This window comes from Ricinus communis, chromosome 7 (assembly GCF_019578655.1).
Source record: "Ricinus communis isolate WT05 ecotype wild-type chromosome 7, ASM1957865v1, whole genome shotgun sequence".
In the NCBI taxonomy this organism is placed as follows: domain Eukaryota; kingdom Viridiplantae; phylum Streptophyta; class Magnoliopsida; order Malpighiales; family Euphorbiaceae; genus Ricinus; species Ricinus communis.
This window is the reverse complement of record NC_063262.1, coordinates 23614186-23632006: the sequence shown is the minus strand read 5'-3', so window position 1 is coordinate 23632006 and position 17821 is coordinate 23614186. Positions and strand designations below refer to the sequence as shown.

Genomic DNA, 17821 nt, shown 5'->3' with positions numbered 1-17821 from the left:
GAATGATATGGACATCAAATGGGCATTATTTGTTGACAGATGGAGGAGCTTCAAGGGCAACCATAGACCCCACACCAACACAACTAAAGGCAAAACTGGCTGTTACCATAGAATATTTATTATTTAGGGATGATAATCATCTGTGTATTTTCGCATTGAACAATAAAATACAAAAATAAAAAATAAGGGTATCATCATCTTTTCTAATTTAAATTCTGTTGAGTTTGATTCTGGGGATTATTGCCCCTTCGACTTTGAAAAAATTTATCTGTGATCTATATATAATATTAATTTTTAAAATTTAATATTTTTTAACATATAAATTTTTATTTTAATATAGATACTTATTTTGACATATAAAATACAAGTTTATATGTAATTTTATAATTTTTTTATTAATTTATTAATTAATTTATAATTAAATATTAATTTTAATTCTAAAAAATAATATATTAATAATTAATTAGATGTCTAACTAAATAATAATTAATTTTTTAATTAAATAATAATTATTTTAAGAAACATATTTTAATAATATATTAACTAATAATTTCTTTCTAATTAGATAATGATTCTAATTATAAAAATAATATTTTAAATATTATATTCACTAATAAATTAATATTTTGAATTATATAATAATTTCTAATTTCAAAAATAATAATATCAATTATATTGATAGTATTATTTTATATAATACGATAATTAAATTAGTAAATTTTATTAAGATAATTTTTATATCATTCCACTAGTAAAATTTTAAAAAAATAAAAATATTTAAAAATAGTTAATTTGTTGTTATTTTTTGAAATATTTATAAATTAATATTAAATATCAAAAAAATTATTAAATTATATCTATAAATTTAATTTTATAATTTAAATAATAATAACGGTCGTACACAAACAATTAGTGTTTATAATTCTCAGCCTTTCTAACTCTCAATCGTAGATTTTTGTGAGTTTTTATATTTTATCCTAGCAAAATATACATGCATATTTATGAGTTTAAATTTAAATTATTTAGTCAATTGGACACTCTAATTTTTTATATAACCCAAACATATATATTTATTCTTTTTATAGTATTTAACATTTTTTAACATATATTTTTCATTTAATGTTTCTACATAAATCGGTCGATAAAATTTCAGTTATATTAAATTAAATTAAATTAAAAATTAAAAGTGTTTAGTTATTAAAAAGATAAAAATTTAAATATTTATTATATTATATCCAAAGTTAGTATTAAACTAACTAATTAATATAAATTTAAAAGCATAAATACATGTTTAGTCTTTTTATCTTTAAATATGGTAAAGGCTCGATGGGGTAATAGACCATACAACAACTACCATTTTACACATTATTTACTATAAAAATAATAAATTCAGCAATAAAATTAGTGAATTATTTTTAAAGAAAATCAAGACCTCCCGAATCCTCAAAAGTGAAAATACAGTCTATATGGCTAGCAAGAATTTCTGCACTTAATTTCTCTATTCCACTACAAGTATGAGATCGATATTTGAAGCTTATGCAATTCTCATAATCATTATTTATTGCCTAGAATTATTTCTACAAAGAAAGATAATTGCATTCGAAAATCCTAAAATGGCGATTCTACAGAAGGCGCAGTTTTGTGATAGAGGAAAACCTCAATCGAATGTCATACATACAAAATGAACACATTCATGTACCTGTTTCTTTTGCTATCATTAGTGCATATATTCATATACAGGGTATGAGTTAAGAAAAAAAAAAAAAAAAGAGTGAATTTGTACAACATTTTGAAGCCAGTGAAGGATTAAAAATGAATAAATTACATTCCGACAGCAAATGAATTAGTACCTTAATCTACTGCTCTTCGTCCTGTCTGGTTTTCATCTTTATAATAACCGAGAAAACTTGCAGAACAGTTCCTCCAGCAGGGGTAAGCTAAATAGTTGCTTAGGAACCCAGAACTTCATCCAATTGAGCCTCTCAAACTTTCAGCAACTGTCGCTAGAGCAACAAACCAAAATGCGGAAAAAGCAGAGCATTAAGAATGAAGTGTAATAATTGAAATTGCAGTTGGGTAATAGGATGGAGCTCATCGTCTGACATCACAAAGGGAATTGCAGGGTTAGAGAGAATCCTTTTGCTTTTCACATACTTCTAGTTGAGGAGGCAAGAGATTTAGAAAACTTCCGTGAACAGACTGATCACTAGTTGTATCTGATGATTCTGATGTTTCTGAATCTGCTTCTGTTCAAGCATGGCGAAAACAAAAAAGTCTAAGAAAGAAAAAGGTAAATAAAGACCATAATACATGCTTTGAAGAAGTATCATAAGAAAACAGCTTACCGAAAAGCGACTTGACAGATGGCCTCTTCGATTTGGCGGTTTTCTTCTTCAAATCAGCTAAGAGAAAGAAGAAAAAAGGGAAAAAACAAATCAAACACCGTGACATGATTTTAAAGTGGAAGTGCCTAAACATAAAGCAAAACAAACTAAATGATCGAATTATCAAAACTAAACAACAAGGACACCACAAATATAAGATCTCCCTTAGCCCTACAAATTCAAGTATTTTAGATCTCCAAGTATCCAAAATTGATGTATCTTCTGGACAAGCAATTTGCTTCTTTTCCAATTTAAAATACTACTCTGTAGCTCAGTACTTCAAATTTTATCCAAGCAATGCAAAAACAAGTTGATAATTCTTGGAATACTTTGACCGGTTCCTATGAGAAACTAAGCAAGAAGAGAAATTGCATAAATTCTCAATTTCGATTATGAAGTGCAAGTGTAGCTTCCAACTCTTCTGTTCCCTTAGTTGTTCTAAAAGTGATCACTGAGTTGGAAGATCCTGCATTGATACATGCGTTTGTTTCACTACAGAAGTTAACATTGAATGCTGAAGAGAGTGGCAATTTGGAAGTCCCTGACATTGAGGACTAGCACTTGATAGTTTCTGATTTGGGATAAAAATGAGGCTGTACAACAGACCAGACAATTCAAAATTTTTCTAGGGGCCAGCTCAATCTTTTGCATTTCCAAAAGAGCAGAAGACGCATCACGAGCCATAGTGCTCTAATAATTATTTTTCTAGCATAGTTAACCAGATCTTAAAATGCACCAGTTAGGCAAAGCACAGAAATCCAACCCCGCGAATTGAGGAGAAAAGAATCAAAGATTAGATGCCACTGCAAGCATTTAGGATTAGTAAAATGCATTCGTCATAAGATGGGAAACCATAAGCATGGCCAATAAAATACAAACAATTTGCTGATATAGAGCAAACTGTATTAGCAATCAGAAAGATGACCTTGAACCAATTCAGTTGAATTTACAAGTCAATATTACAAACTCTGATATGCATCTTCACTTGCCAATTCAAAAATATTACATGTTGATTATGAAAAATGCGCATAGAATTTATCCATCCATCACTTATTAGTTGAAAATCCCAGCAGAAGCTTTCTTATGACGTAATGTATGCACTAACATGTTCAAATCAAGAAGACATGCAGCAAAATCATTATGCATGGTTAAGCTTTTATCCCTGAAAAGATTGGTGAAAACTTTCAGTGCTTCCCAACAATGTGCTCAAGGCTCCAAGGACATGTGGGAACTCCTCAAAGCCTCCCATAAATAAGTTGATTTCACAAACACAACAAAATTGAACAAATAAAGAAATAGAAGTATTAAAAATTTAAAAAACTAAGAAGAATGTTAAAAGAACAGAAAGCATTAAATATCAAAATTGAAAAACTACAAGCCTGCAAATGGCATGTAAAACTGTTCTTATATGTATATGAGAAAGCAAGATTACCCATTCCGGGAACTTGATAATCATTCACAATTTCGAAGTTCTTATATGTGTAGCCCACAAAATTGAGGTCTTTAGAAGAGAGCATCTATATAAAAAGAAAAGATTGACAGTCAGAAGCAAAGCAAAAATGTAAAGAAAAATAGAGAGAGAGAAAGAGAGAGAGAGAGAGAGAGAGAGAAGGGTTTAGAACACCAGTCACAACTCATTGTTCCTCAACCTCAAACTGAAGTGCTCTTTGCAAATAACAAGCATCACGTATATACCAAAGTGAGCGCGTTTTCCACTATATGCCATTTTGTGGACTCTACATCTTTCCTTATTTCCAAGACAAAAGCACAATGCTTGGCAGCACCCTTACAACTTTCAGCAATATTTAACACACTCTGAAGTGCACAGGCACACAAAACAGGTGCCCAACAGCAAAATTATTTTAGTGCTGTCACTCAAATATCATAGTGGCACAAATTTGAATCTGTTGTAATGTCTCAGATTTGGATCCCACAACTCCAACTTCCAATGATCAAACTTTAGATAAAACTAACTATGGGATATACCTATCTTGTCCTTTTATTTTCTGGGTACTAAAAGTTGAAATTCTGTAATATGATCCTCTAAATAGGGAATGTCAAGAGAATAAGATGTCTCTTTCCTCCTTACACAGTATGTTTCCAAAAACAAAAAAATGGTGAATAACTTCAGATGAAAGTTCTTAAAACATAAAACTAAAACCTTTAGAAAAATATTTTTAAATATCTCATGCTTAAATTCTAAATCCTTACTTATGACTCTTAAGATAATCCAGTATTAAATTCAAAAGCAAAGCAAAAAAGAAAAAAGAAGAAGGGATTTATTTATTTATTTTAAGAAAGAGGACCTCTCAACCCTAGAATCAACTGCAGAATTCTTGTAATTTATAACTACAATCCCTTATAACAAGTAATTGCCCATGAACAGAACTTTCATAACACCTTGAAGAGAAACAACTAAACTAACATAAATTTGAATGCTTCAGCATCAAATCATAACCGTCAATTTCCCTGAAAGGAAAAATACAACTCCAAGGGAATCAATGCTACTTCATAGCTTTGAAGCAAACTATAGTTTGAGATAGGATGCAGGTAATAATGCAATGTGCAAGTCCATCAAAAACACTAAAGTAGCACGTATACACATAAACCAACCTTTCTCCATGGACCGGTTCTTGTTGTACTTCGATTCTGGTTCTCAGACTGCTGAGAAAGAAAGAGCAGAAAGAAAACAGTTAGAATGAGCAACACAAGCCTGTAGATATTATTGATGAAAACAATGAGAAACTGAGACAGGTTAATACATCTTCAAACTTTTCGAAATTTTGAGTATCTAGATCATCCTTGACCTCTGGGATAAATGCCGCTTCCATGTGATAAAGTTTATCCCATTCAACACCATTAAACCACGGATGAGCCTGTAAAAGGGAAAAGAAAAATAGAAGCAGAAGATAATTATTTTTGTATGCTACTAGCTTATGTAACGAATTCAAGTAATCAGAAAAGGACACACCATACAACACCTTTAATTCATCTGCGCCTTTTGTTCCCAATCTCTGGTTGACATTACACAAGAGTTTGCTGATGACATCTTTTGCCTCTCTAGACAATCTTGCTTCTTCTGGGAATTTCAAATGAGTTCTCCAATTTACTATCTGCACAAAAAGCATTCTTATCACAGCATATACTAGGGCAATGTTGTATCAAAGTGGCCAAAACTTTTCTACATTATGCCTGATTGTCGCTCACCCACTCTTCATTGCGGTATGGAAAATAGTTAAGAATTATTTCCATATGGAAATAAAAGTGATACATGTGTATGAATCAACAGAACATGCTGCATAGAGCCTTCATTAACATTCAAGGTAAACCATGAACTTGCACATATTTACCAAGACTCACAAGATTTAATGCAAGCGTCACTCTACCTTCCTACAAGTAGACATTGGATCGTCTGAGTAGAAAGGAGGATATCCCACAAGCATTTCGTACATAATAGCACCAAGCGACCACCTAAAATTTATTAAACCATTAGTCCTACCAGTGTAAGTTACTTTAAAACAAATGGATCATCCCTAGACATCTAATACAAATCAACTGATTCTGCTTTATCGCGAAAAACATTCTTAGGCACATAAATGTGATGCCATTGTCAACAGGAATTCAATTGCAAAACATAAACCTGCAACATAAAATCAATGATGAAGTAATTGAATATGTCATATACAAATGTCCCATGAGGAAAATTGCATGACCACTCACCAATCACATTCCATCCCATAACCTTTCTTCAGCAGTACTTCCGGAGCAATATAGTCAGGTGTGCCGACTGTTGAATAAGCCTGCAATTACATATTGACGATTACCAAAACAAAAACAAAAACAAAAGAAACCAAATGGTCTACAAAGAGATATGCAACTCAGAGAAAATAAAGCATAGATTTAGAAATTAACATGCCAGTATGGAGCAACACACACAGTTGAGCGAAGCTATAATGCAAATTTGCCCTCTTACGTGCATGTGCCACAAACACAAAGAAGTCAGATAAATGAGCTAGAACTTACAAGCATCCTCCTGTTCTTCTGCCAATGCTTTAATTGCTCCTGTTGAGTGCGCTTTGGAGCTGCTGGCCGTTCTTCATTCTGTGCAGTCCCATTAACACTGTTGTTCACTACTGAAAAATCCCCTTCTTGGATGGTGCTGCAATCTAATGGTTTACATAGCCCAAAATCAGAAAGCCTCAAGTGTCCATATCTATCAAGTAGCAAGTTGTCGGGCTTGATATCCCTAAATAATACAGGATCATAAGAAAATTTATTTTCCTGAATTGAAATTTTGCAATCCAGTACAAATCACATTTATCAGGAACGTGCAACAGAGCATTTGCACATTGTTAGTCATTATCTTTAGCGACCACAAACCTGTGAATGTAGTTGTGTTTATGGATAGATTCAATAGCTAGAACTGTTTCTGCAACATAAAATCTAGCTTCATCTTCTGTCAATGTATCTTTTCTCATAAGTAGAGTCATCATATCTCCACCAGGCAAGTATTCCATTATAAGATACAGAAACTCCTCATCTTGGAAAGAACAATAAAGCTTTACAATACAATTGCTATCCACCTCTGCCAGTAGGTTCCTTTCAGCTCTCACATGCTCAACCTATAAAAATGAAGATTCAAGATCCAACTAATAATAATCAATATGCATTCAATATATATATTATACCTGGCCTCTTCGAAGCATCTCAGATTTCTTAAGTTTTTTCATAGCATACACATGACCTGTTGTATTTTCCCTACACACTCTAACCTGTCCAGAGAGAAAAATTAACATCAATTAGTAGAACTTATCACATACACTTGATATGGAGAGAAAAATAAATATTTATTTGAAACACTAACCAGTAATAAGGCATTGTTTGGAACAAATCATGTTAAATTGTATTATTGTAAAATCATGTCAGTTTTGGAATAATTTCATTTCTTTCAATTTGATAAAATACTTGCATTTCTAGACAATCCAAACAAGGTATTATGCAAGGATAACCTCATGCTTAATTGAATGCGTGGATATCATAAATGAGCTAACAGAAATATGGAATAAATCCAACATTGATCAATAAAGTAAGCAACCACATAAAATAACATTTTTATTAAGAAAAAAAAAGGTAAAATTATAATAATAATAATAATAATAATAATAATAAATAAATAAATAAAAGAAGTACCTCTCCAAAAGCACCTTTGCCGATCATAGTTAACAATTCGAAATCATCAACGCCCATTTTATGCCTCTGAAGACGCATGTATTCAGTTTCTTTCTTCTCCAAGAATTTTAGTAAGTTGTTCTGATCTTCCTCTGACACATCAGCATCAGCCAGTTTCTTTTCCAGTATCGTCCGTCTAATTTTTTATTTTTTTATTAAAAAAAAAAAACAGAGTTACATTAATGAAATAAAAAGAAAACAACAGATTGATTGAGTGATGTTGATGATACCGTTCTTTTCTTTCTTGGAGATTCTTCATTTGCTCCTTGTAATGATTTTCAATGTACTGCTTGGCAGCAGCAACTTTCTGTTTGGTTGTATTAGATAGGGATTCATCATCTTCCGATGGCGATTTAGGTTCGTTATTTGACGATTCATCAGATGCGTCTTTCTTTCTAGTCGTTGATCGTAGCTTCTCTCTTGGCTGAAATTTCTGAAACCAGCTCCTCGCTGAATCCATTTCTCTCTGACCACCAAACCTAACCACTTACCATTTCCCGATGCATCGAACAAAGAAAAAAACTACACTAGACGAACGACGATGAGTTTGTGCTGAGAAATCGGAATACCGCCAAATGTGTGTGTGGCTTCATTCAATATACAGCGGGAATTGATTTTTCGGTAATAATATCAGGAAATGCTTTATTTTTCAATTCAAGAAATTTAAATATAAGAAAACATAAAAGAGGAATTGTTTTTGTTGATGTGAGCGTAAATTTCTCTCTGGTTTGGTTTTGTATTGTGAAGATCGCAGAGCTTCTATTTTTATACACGTTCTCAATGTTATTTATTTATTTATTCTTTTGGATATTTAATTCTTTTTAAATTTTTTGTTATCGGTAAATGGTATTTATCGATTTGATTAAAAAAAAAAAAAAAAAAAAGATAAGTAGATATTACATATGTTCAGTGCACTGGATCTCACGATATATTGATCCGATGAGATTCGATGCTACTGGGGCGGCGGCTGCTTTGTTTGCGCGCCTCTGCGTCCCATGTATTCTTGATGTCAGAGCGGATATTAGTATTATTCAAATAACACATTATTATGGATAACACGTTATGAAAAGATTTTGTAAAATAATTTATTATTATATAATTTAAGAAATATTTACCACGATTTTGGCCTAATACATACTTAGCCTCCTATACTTGGTTGAAATAGTCACATAGCCACCTTCACTTTATCTTTGATCTATTGGCCCCTTGAACTCGTGAATTGCATAACACGTAAACACCTCCCAGCTTAAATGTTTAGCACGAGCAGACTCGTTTAATTAAATCAACACGTGAACTAGGGGTAGGCTGAAATGTCAAACACGTAGACATATATCTCAGCTTGTTTTCTCTCCTCTCAACTACCGCATTAATGAATAACGACCATGAGTTTCCTAAGCTCAAAAATCTTCAATTTATTTTGTAATTCCTAATTTTAGCTTAACTAAAATTCATAATTTCATTTTTTGAGTAAAGCTGAGATCAATCGAAACTGCATTATCCTTATCGACGAAAGCTGCATTATCCTTATCGATGAAAGCTGCATTATCCTGTTGAGATTTTGAGTTGTTAGGGTTGTTAGGATATGATAAGTATTTATCTTTTAAATTTAGAGTCTAACTATTAAGAGTTTGTTATTTAGTTTCTATCAAAGTCTTACATATAAGTATAAATATAAGGCTGATGTATCTCTTTTTGATATCAGAATACAATAATGAAAACCTAATTCTTAGGTTATTTCTTTCAAGTTGGTATCAGAGCCTACAAAAAAAAAAAGGCTTTGAAATACTTAAAACAACATGAGTGGTAGAGATGGTGAACCATCTGGATCGAAACCTATTATCATTCAATCTGAAGGAGCATTCAATGCAGGAATTACGCTTACAGAATCAAATTATGATGTATGGTCTCAACTAATGGAAATGCATATTCTTTGAAAGAGAAAAGCTTTCCTATATTCGGAAAAACAAAACCACCCACCGAATCGGAGGATGGGTATGAAAAGTGGTATCTTTGAAAACCAAAAGGTGAAAAGATGGTACGCTAATGTCTATGAGTCCAGGAGATTATGAAGCGATATTTACGCTTATCCAACGCCCCATGAAATCTGGATCGCTTTATCAAAAGCTTTCTATGATGGCGTTGATGAGTTTCGCCTTAAACCGGAAAGCATTTGCAGCCCAAATGTGAATAGAAGATCTCTCTCCGAATATTATGGAGAACTAACTGCAATTTTTCAGGAATTGGATCACAGAGACAAAGTGGTCATGAAGGATCCCGATGATGTGGTTGCGTACAAAAAATCTATTAAACGATTACGGGTGCATATATTTTTACCGGACTGGATGATCACTTTGAAAGGTGTTCATGGAGAAATCCTACGTCAGAGTCTACTTCAGCCAAGAAAGCTATGCCCGATTCGACGAGAGGAGAACTGCCGTAACATTAAAAGGAGACTATGGAGATCTGCCGCTATGGTGATTCGCAACAAGTCAAAGACATCTATTGGTATTAGAAAGTCCACACAAAAATGTACTCATTGTAATAAGTCAGGCCACATCAAAGATTGTTGCTTTGAGCTTGTAGGCTATCCAGATTGGTGGGATCAGAATCGAGGATCACAAAGAAGGAAAGCTAAGAATTCCCTAATTTCCGCTGTTGCTGGAACCAAAACAAGTGAGGACAATGTTGAATCAACTTCAACATTAGTAGCAACCACAAGCAAGGAAGGTAAGGTGTTTAATATTTCTACATCTGTTTGTGGTAATACATGGATAATTGATTCTGGTGCTTCAAATCATATGACCTTTGATTCTAGGCAGGTTAAGAAACTTAGACCATCCTTACAAAAATCTGTTTTGATAGCAAATGGTAATGAGGTTCCAATTATTGGAGAGGGATCTATTATTGCCACCAATTCTTTAAATTTAGACTCAGTTTTAATTGTTCCATCATTAAATTACAGCCTTTTATCTGTTTCCCAAATAACATCAGCTTTGTCTTGTATTGTTATTTTTTGGCCCAATTTTTGTTATTTTAAGGATATCCAAACGAAGGGACGATTACGTGGTATTAGGCGAGGGAATTTGTACTACTTGGACATGCAATCGAATACTTCTTCCAAGTTGCATCATGCGTTTGCAATGGATGGTCCAAAGAAGGAAAAAAATGAAGCAGAAATCTGGTTACAATATAGACGACTAGGGCATGCTTCTTTTGGCTACCTAAAAAAGTTATTTCCTGGTTTGTTTAACAACATTGATGTTTATATTTTTCGTTGTGATGTTTGTGAACTTGCCAAGAGTCATCGAAGCTCTTTTTCATCAAGTTTTAATAGAGGTCATTTACCTTTTATGATTGTTCATTCTGATGTTTGGGGTCCATCTAAAATTTCAACTTTGGGGGGATCTCGTTGGTTTGTTACTTTTATCGATGATTGCACAAGGATGACTTGGGTGTGCTTAATGAAATCTAAGAGTGATGTGAGTGCATTATTTTAGAAATTTCATACACATGTTAAGACTCAATATAATGCACATATTCAAGTGTTTCGCAGCGATAATGGTGGTGAATACCATAACTCTGAATTGAAGCATTATTTGGAAGAAAATGGAATTGTCAATCAAAGTACATGTGTTTATACACCCCAACAAAATGGGGTAGCTGAAAGAAAGAATATGCATTTACTAGAAGTTGTTCGTGCCTTATTGCTTCATGCAAAAATGCCATTATCATATTGGGGAGAAGCTCTTACTTCTGCTGCATATTTAATTAACCGAAGTCCTTCACGGACTCTTGATTTTCAAACACCTTTTCAGGTTCTTAATGATACTACAACTGCACCATCAACATCAAACTTACCTCCTCGTGTCTTCGGCTGTGTAGTATTTGTACATATTCATAAACATCACCGCCATAAGCTTGCTCCTCGAGCAATAAGATGTGTGTTTCTTGGATATGCAACAAATAAAAAGGGGTACAGGTGTTATCATCCTCCAACTTGACGTATGTTCATATCCATAGATGTAGTCTTTCATGAAGATGTGATGTATTTTGAGTCTGAATTTCCGGAGGAGAGACATGAAGAAATTCAGACATTAGATTATCAATTTCATGAGGAGTATGAAGTGGTTGATAATGGTGTTGGTGATCACTCAGAAAATCATGGGATACGTATTAAGCAAGAAGATCTAACTCCATCGATTGAAGAAGAGTCCTTAAGTGAAGAAGACCCTGAATCCCAAGCTGAAATACCACGCCAATCACCTGCTGAAGATATTCCTATTCTTGAACCCGATCCACCGAGAAAACAATTACCAGAACGATCCACCAGAGGTATTCCTAAACTTAGTTATGAGCCTGAAATTTCTAGTAAAGTTAAATACCCAATGAGTCATTATGTGTCGAATCATAACCTGTCAAAATCAAATAAGTCACTGTCAAATCAATTATCTACTGTATCTATTCCTAACAGTGTGCAGGAAGCTTTATCTGATCCAAAATGGAAAGCTGCAATGAACGATGAAATGAAAGCCTTACAAAAGAATGAAACATGGGAGCTTGTCGATTGTCCAGCAGGAAAGAAACCAGTAGGGTGTCGTTGGGTCTACACCATAAAGTATAAAGCAGATGGCACAATCGAGCGATTCAAAGCAAGATTGGTAGCAAAAGGATACACTCAAATCTATGGGATTGATTACACTGAAACCTTCTCTCCTGTAGCTAAAATCAGTACTGTGAGAGTGTTATTATCCTTGACTGCAAATTTGGATTGGTCATTACAGCAGTTTGATGTTAAGAATGCTTTTTTACATGGTGAATTATCCGAAGAAATCTATATGGAGCTTCCACCTGGATGTATGTCACCAATGCAGAATAGGAAAGTTTGCAAGTTGAAGAAATCGTTGTATGGACTGAAACAATCTCCACGGGCATGGTTTGGGAGATTTTCAAAGTCTATGAAAGCTTTTGGATATCATCAGAGTAATGGAGACCATACCTTATTCATAAAGAAGGCAAATGGGAAGATCACAGCTCTCATTATCTATGTGGATGACATGGTAGTTACAGAAAATGATCCAGAAGAGAGGAAGGCATTACAAGAATACTTGTCCAAAGAGTTTGAAATGAAAGACTTGGGTTGCTTGAAATATTTTCTTGGGATTGAAGTTTCAAGATCAAAGAAAGGAATTTTTCTGTTCCAAAGGAAGTATGCATTGGATTTATTGCATGAAACTGGAATGTCAGCATGTCAACCAGTTGACACACCAGTTGAGGAAGGCCTGAAGTTGTGCATTGAGGTAGACCAAGTACCCATTGATAAAGGAAAATATCAGAGACTTGTAGGAAGATTAATGTATTTAGCTCACACAAGACCTGATCTTGCGTATGCTTTGAGTATTGTTAGCCAATTCATGCATAATCCTGGAGAAAGACATATGAATGCTGTCATAAGAATCTTACGATATTTGAAGTCTGCACCTGGAAAAGGAATTTTGTTCACTCAACATATGGATTGGCAAAACATAGAGGTTTACACCGATGCCGATTCAATGGATCAATCGATGATAGACGATCAACTGCAGGATATTTTTCGTTTGTGGGTGGAAATCTTGTGACATGGAGAAGCAAGAAGCAAAATGTTGTTGCCCGATCTAGTGCAGAGGCTGAGTTCAGAGGAATGGCTGTTGGTGTGTGTGAAGCCTTATGGTTAAAACAAATTTTGGAAGATTTAGGTTACGCACTGAGACAGCCAGTTAGATTGTATTGTGACAATAAAGTAGCACGTGATATAGCTTATAATCCAGTACAGCATGATCGGACAAAGCATGTAGAGGTTGACAGATTTTTTATCAAAGAGAAGTTGGATGAGAATATCATAGAATTTCCTAAAGTATGTTCTGAAGATCAGTTGGCTGATATCCTTACCAAAGCAGTCTCGAGTCACATGTTTTTTAAGTGTCTAGGCAAGTTGAGCATGTATGATATTTATGCACCAACTTGAGGAGGAGTGTTGAGATTTTGAGTTGTTAGGATATGATAAGTATTTATCTTTTAAATTTAGGATATGATAAGTATTTATCTTTTAAATTTAGAGTCTAGCTATTAAGAGTTTGTTATTTAGTTTCTATCAAAGTCTTACATATAAGTATAAATATAAGGCTGATGTATCTCTTTTTGATATCAGAATACAATAATGAAAACCTAATTCTTAGGTTATTTCTTTCAAGTTATCCAATTATATGAAAGCACAAAAGCTTTATCGCGTCTATGTAAGGAAGAAAGCTTAGCATTCAAATCTAATTTGCATATGGTTTATTAACAAAAGCTTGAAGAAACAAAATTCTGGAAAATGTATGGGTTTTGTTTTGTTGAAAGCTTTGTTTGTTAAATAAGCTTTGTTTGGTGAAATATGTTGGTTGATGTGATTACAATGGTATTATTGTTATTTTTTTACTTAAATTAGGGCTTTTATTAACTAACTAAAGTTTTATAGAGTTGGGTGAGATTGGTTATAGGTAATAAGAAGATTTTGTAGCTGGAGAAAAGAAAAACAAGCATTATTAGTGGCTTAGGCCAACTTTTATTTTTTTGAATTCTATCATTTTTATATTAATGATATTAATTTATCAATGGATTAGAAAATGGGCATGTCAATCAACTTGAGATGGCACTTTCGTGGGGTTATGGTGGAAGGACCATAACCACAGTATGTTGGTGAAACGAATGTGGAATTTACACCTGGTATGGACCTTGAGACGTTGTCTTTGTTTGAGTTTCTTGGATATACAAGAGATTTTGGGTATAATACAATAGCAAGGATATTTTATAAAGCTGGAAATAGTAATATTTTCTTACCTTCATATAGTGATGATGTTATTTTAAAATGGACACGAGGCTTAGCAGATAATGAAACTGTGGACATATATATTTCACATGTGATAGATCAGGCTGAAGAAATAATTATTGTTGATGATGTGGATGTTAATCCAGTAGTAGGTGAGAGTATATTTAGTAATAATATTGGGAGTAGTGCTAGGGTTTCAGTTGAAAATGAAAGGGGAATATAACACATGCTAGAGCATCCTGTAGCAGTGTTGATGAAAATCCTAAATCTAAAGCAGCCAACAGTATACTGCAGAGTGAAGGTGAGGTGACAGTGAGAGGGGCAGTGCTAGTGAGGCTGAAAGTGAAGAATTGATAGGGAGTGATGAGGATAATAATGATGCTAGTGATATTAATGAAGAGTTAATATCTGTAAGAAAAGCTGTTAGAGACTTTTTAAGGAGAAAAAGAAGGAGAAAGGCAAGGGATGGACCAGTAGAGGTTCCATTAAGGGAAGTAGGACATGATGATGGATATGAGGATTATGGCAAAGGTAACAAGTATGAGGGTGTATTTGCTGGTGATGAAAAATATTATGCAAGTTATATGACCAATGCAGCAATGAAAGTGATATTGAAGAAGGAGAAGATGGTGTAGATGTACCTGCTAGAAGAGATAGTAAGAAGTTCTATTATAATCTTGAATGCCAGTATCCAATATGGAAGGTTGGTATGGTTTTTTAGAATGCCCCACAATTTAGAGATGTTATGGCCAAGTATGCAATATACAAGGGTGTCCAATTGAAGCTCGAACCAAATAAAGCTAGCAGAGTGAGGGTAAAGTGCAAGAAGAGTGGATGTCCATTATTACTATTTGCTAGTTATGAAGGAAACAATGCAAAATTTATTGTGAAGATATATAAAACTGTGCATAAATGTCACAGATTTAACAAGAATGCGTTATATAACTCAAATTTTATAGCAAAATTATTTAGGAACATGATTATATCACAACCATCAATAAGGTTATAGGAGTTACAAGATTTGTGCAATACAGAGTTGAAGATGTATGTTGGAGTTACTATTTGTAAAGGGCAAAAAGGAAGGTGTTAAAACAAAGTATGAGTGTTCATGTGCAAGAGTTTGTAAAGTTGCATGACTACGTAGATGGATAAACAGATCAAATTATAGCAGCACTTATTTTATGAAAGTTGATAAAGAAAAGAAACCTAGAACTGAAGTGTTTAAGAGATTTTATGTTTGTTTAAATTCATGTAAGCAAGTGTGGAAATGGGACTGTAGAAAGGTGATTGGGTTGGAAAGATGTTTCTTAAAAGGTGTTTGCAAGGGTCAACTTCTTGTAGTTGTGTCAAAGGATGGGAATGGGCAAATGTTTCCTGTAGCTTAGTCTGTTGTTGAGCTGGAGACCAATATTAGTTGGATGCAATTCTTGCAAACTTTGAAAAAGGACCTTGACTTGCATAATAGGGAAGGTTAAACTGTGATGACAGATATGTAAAAAGTAATATTATATCCTTTTAATATGTATCGTGACAGATTACAGTTTATTAAGTTCTTAATTTTTTTTTGATTTTATGTTTACATTGCTTTTGTTATTGGGATTGATACCTGGTGGAAAGGCAAAAATGTTGTAATCAGTAGACAACTACAACAAGAAGCACAAGTTGCAATGCAAAATAAAAGAAATGCTCAGGGATTTCAAGATACTACCACACAAGCATCAAGTGTCCCACAACTAAGAAGGAATTCTAGCCAAACTAGCTCTTCCACACAACTTAATATACCTAAACCAATATAGAAGCTGTAGTTCACTTAGGGTTTAAGTCCAATTTTTGAGTGCCTATTCACTTTAATGACTTTTTTATTTAAGTCAACAGTTAGTATTGACATTATCAGTAAAATTTGCTTCCTTTTTAAATTGTATTAACATTAACAATTAGATCAATTAAATCTTTCTTTATCTATATTATGTCTCTTTTTCAGGATCAACTACTTAAGTTAATATTCAAGCAAGAAATTGCGAGTTACAAATATAAAAGGTAACATTGATGGACAAACACATTTGATTATAGTAAAATGATAATATAGCCTTTCCATTCAATTTACTTTTCTACAAAATATCAGAATTGCATACACCACAACCTTTAAAACAAAATACTAACATACTGTCCTAAATTTGTAAAAAAATTAGACCATTACTATAACCCAACCTAAGAAAACAACAATACCAACTAGCACAACCATCACAACTTTGGCTTTACGTTTTCCACTCTCTTTTTCAACTTTAATTCTTCTCACACGCTTCAACAATCTATTAATTACATGTTTTGAATGTCCAGGCACAGGAGGAAAACCAAAGAAAATACCCACAAGCACTAATCCTCTTCAATTTTTACAAAATCACACTTAATTTTCACTTTCAAAAAAATAATTAATAATATCACAAACACAAACATCTCTATGATGCCACACTTATGCCAAAGTTTCTGCACCCAAATAACCTTCGGCCAGGGTTTGATAAGGTCCGAGAAGCCTTTAGCACAGCAGATTGTTCACAATTACATACTGAAAACATAAACTCTTGGGGGAATTGATCGAAATCAATATTCTCCATTGCAAAATTACAAATAAATTATAAAAGAAACAAAATAAATGAAGAATTAAAAAAAAAAAAATAAAGAACAAGAAATAAAAACCTTAAAAATAATATAAAAAGAACATGAATAATTGAAGGAGAAGGTGTTAATTTAACACCTTTCAAAATAAACCCGTTTTTTTCCACGTCAGATCAAGAGCATGATCTCACTCCCCCCCAATAAGTTAGTATCAAGCGTTTTGCCATGTGGACTAAGAGGTGTTTATGTGTTATGCAATTCATAAATTTAGAGGGCCAGTAGGTCAAAAATAAAGTTAAGGGGGCTATCTGACTATTTCGACCAAATACAGGGAGCTAAGTATGCATTAGGGCCCATGGTTTTACATGCGTTCAATTTTTTATAAATAAATTAAAGTAATGGAGAGTCTTTTCTTTTAAATATTTTATGCTATATTTTATTTTTATTCTCATAAATAAATTTATATTATAAGTCTAATACATTGAAATAAAAATCTAGTTAAAAACAAAAATATTAAATTGCAATAAAATTATTCAATAAATAAAATTCAATTAAAAATAAGCTAATATTATACTCATAAATATACCATTTGGTTCTTGGATAGTCAATTTATTGTAAATTTAGGAATTTAAATTATTCTCTCTCCTAAGTTTATAGTTAATCTTTTATTTACTTGCAGATAAAAGATATAAATATTTTAGATGCTTATTAAATGTTCTATAAAATTATATTCTTAGAGAAAAAATTATAA

General features: G+C 33.0%; 1 protein-coding gene across 4 annotated transcripts; it reads right to left on the bottom strand.

The window, feature by feature from the left end:
* Positions 1–1696: 1696 nt before the first annotated feature.
* Positions 1697–8423, bottom strand: LOC8279703 (serine/threonine-protein kinase tricornered). 4 transcript variants are annotated; one of them, XM_015725767.3, is made up of 13 exons: positions 7844–8420; positions 7575–7749; positions 7073–7156; positions 6765–7006; positions 6408–6630; positions 6105–6184; positions 5771–5855; positions 5366–5497; positions 5147–5260; positions 4998–5045; positions 3817–3901; positions 2346–2402; positions 1697–2246 (listed from the first exon to the last, which is right to left on the bottom strand). In XM_015725767.3, exons 1-13 carry the CDS (start codon positions 8071–8073, stop codon positions 2125–2127), a joined length of 1677 nt encoding a protein of 558 aa, XP_015581253.2. In that variant the 5' UTR covers positions 8074–8420; the 3' UTR covers positions 1697–2124. The 4 variants fall into 4 exon arrangements, with proteins under 4 accessions (XP_015581253.2, XP_015581252.2, XP_048232785.1 ...); XM_015725766.3 differs by having other exon boundaries at positions 4998–5048; positions 7844–8417; XM_048376828.1 differs by lacking the exon at positions 3817–3901 and having other exon boundaries at positions 2078–2246; positions 7844–8423.
* Positions 8424–17821: the final 9398 nt, after the last annotated feature.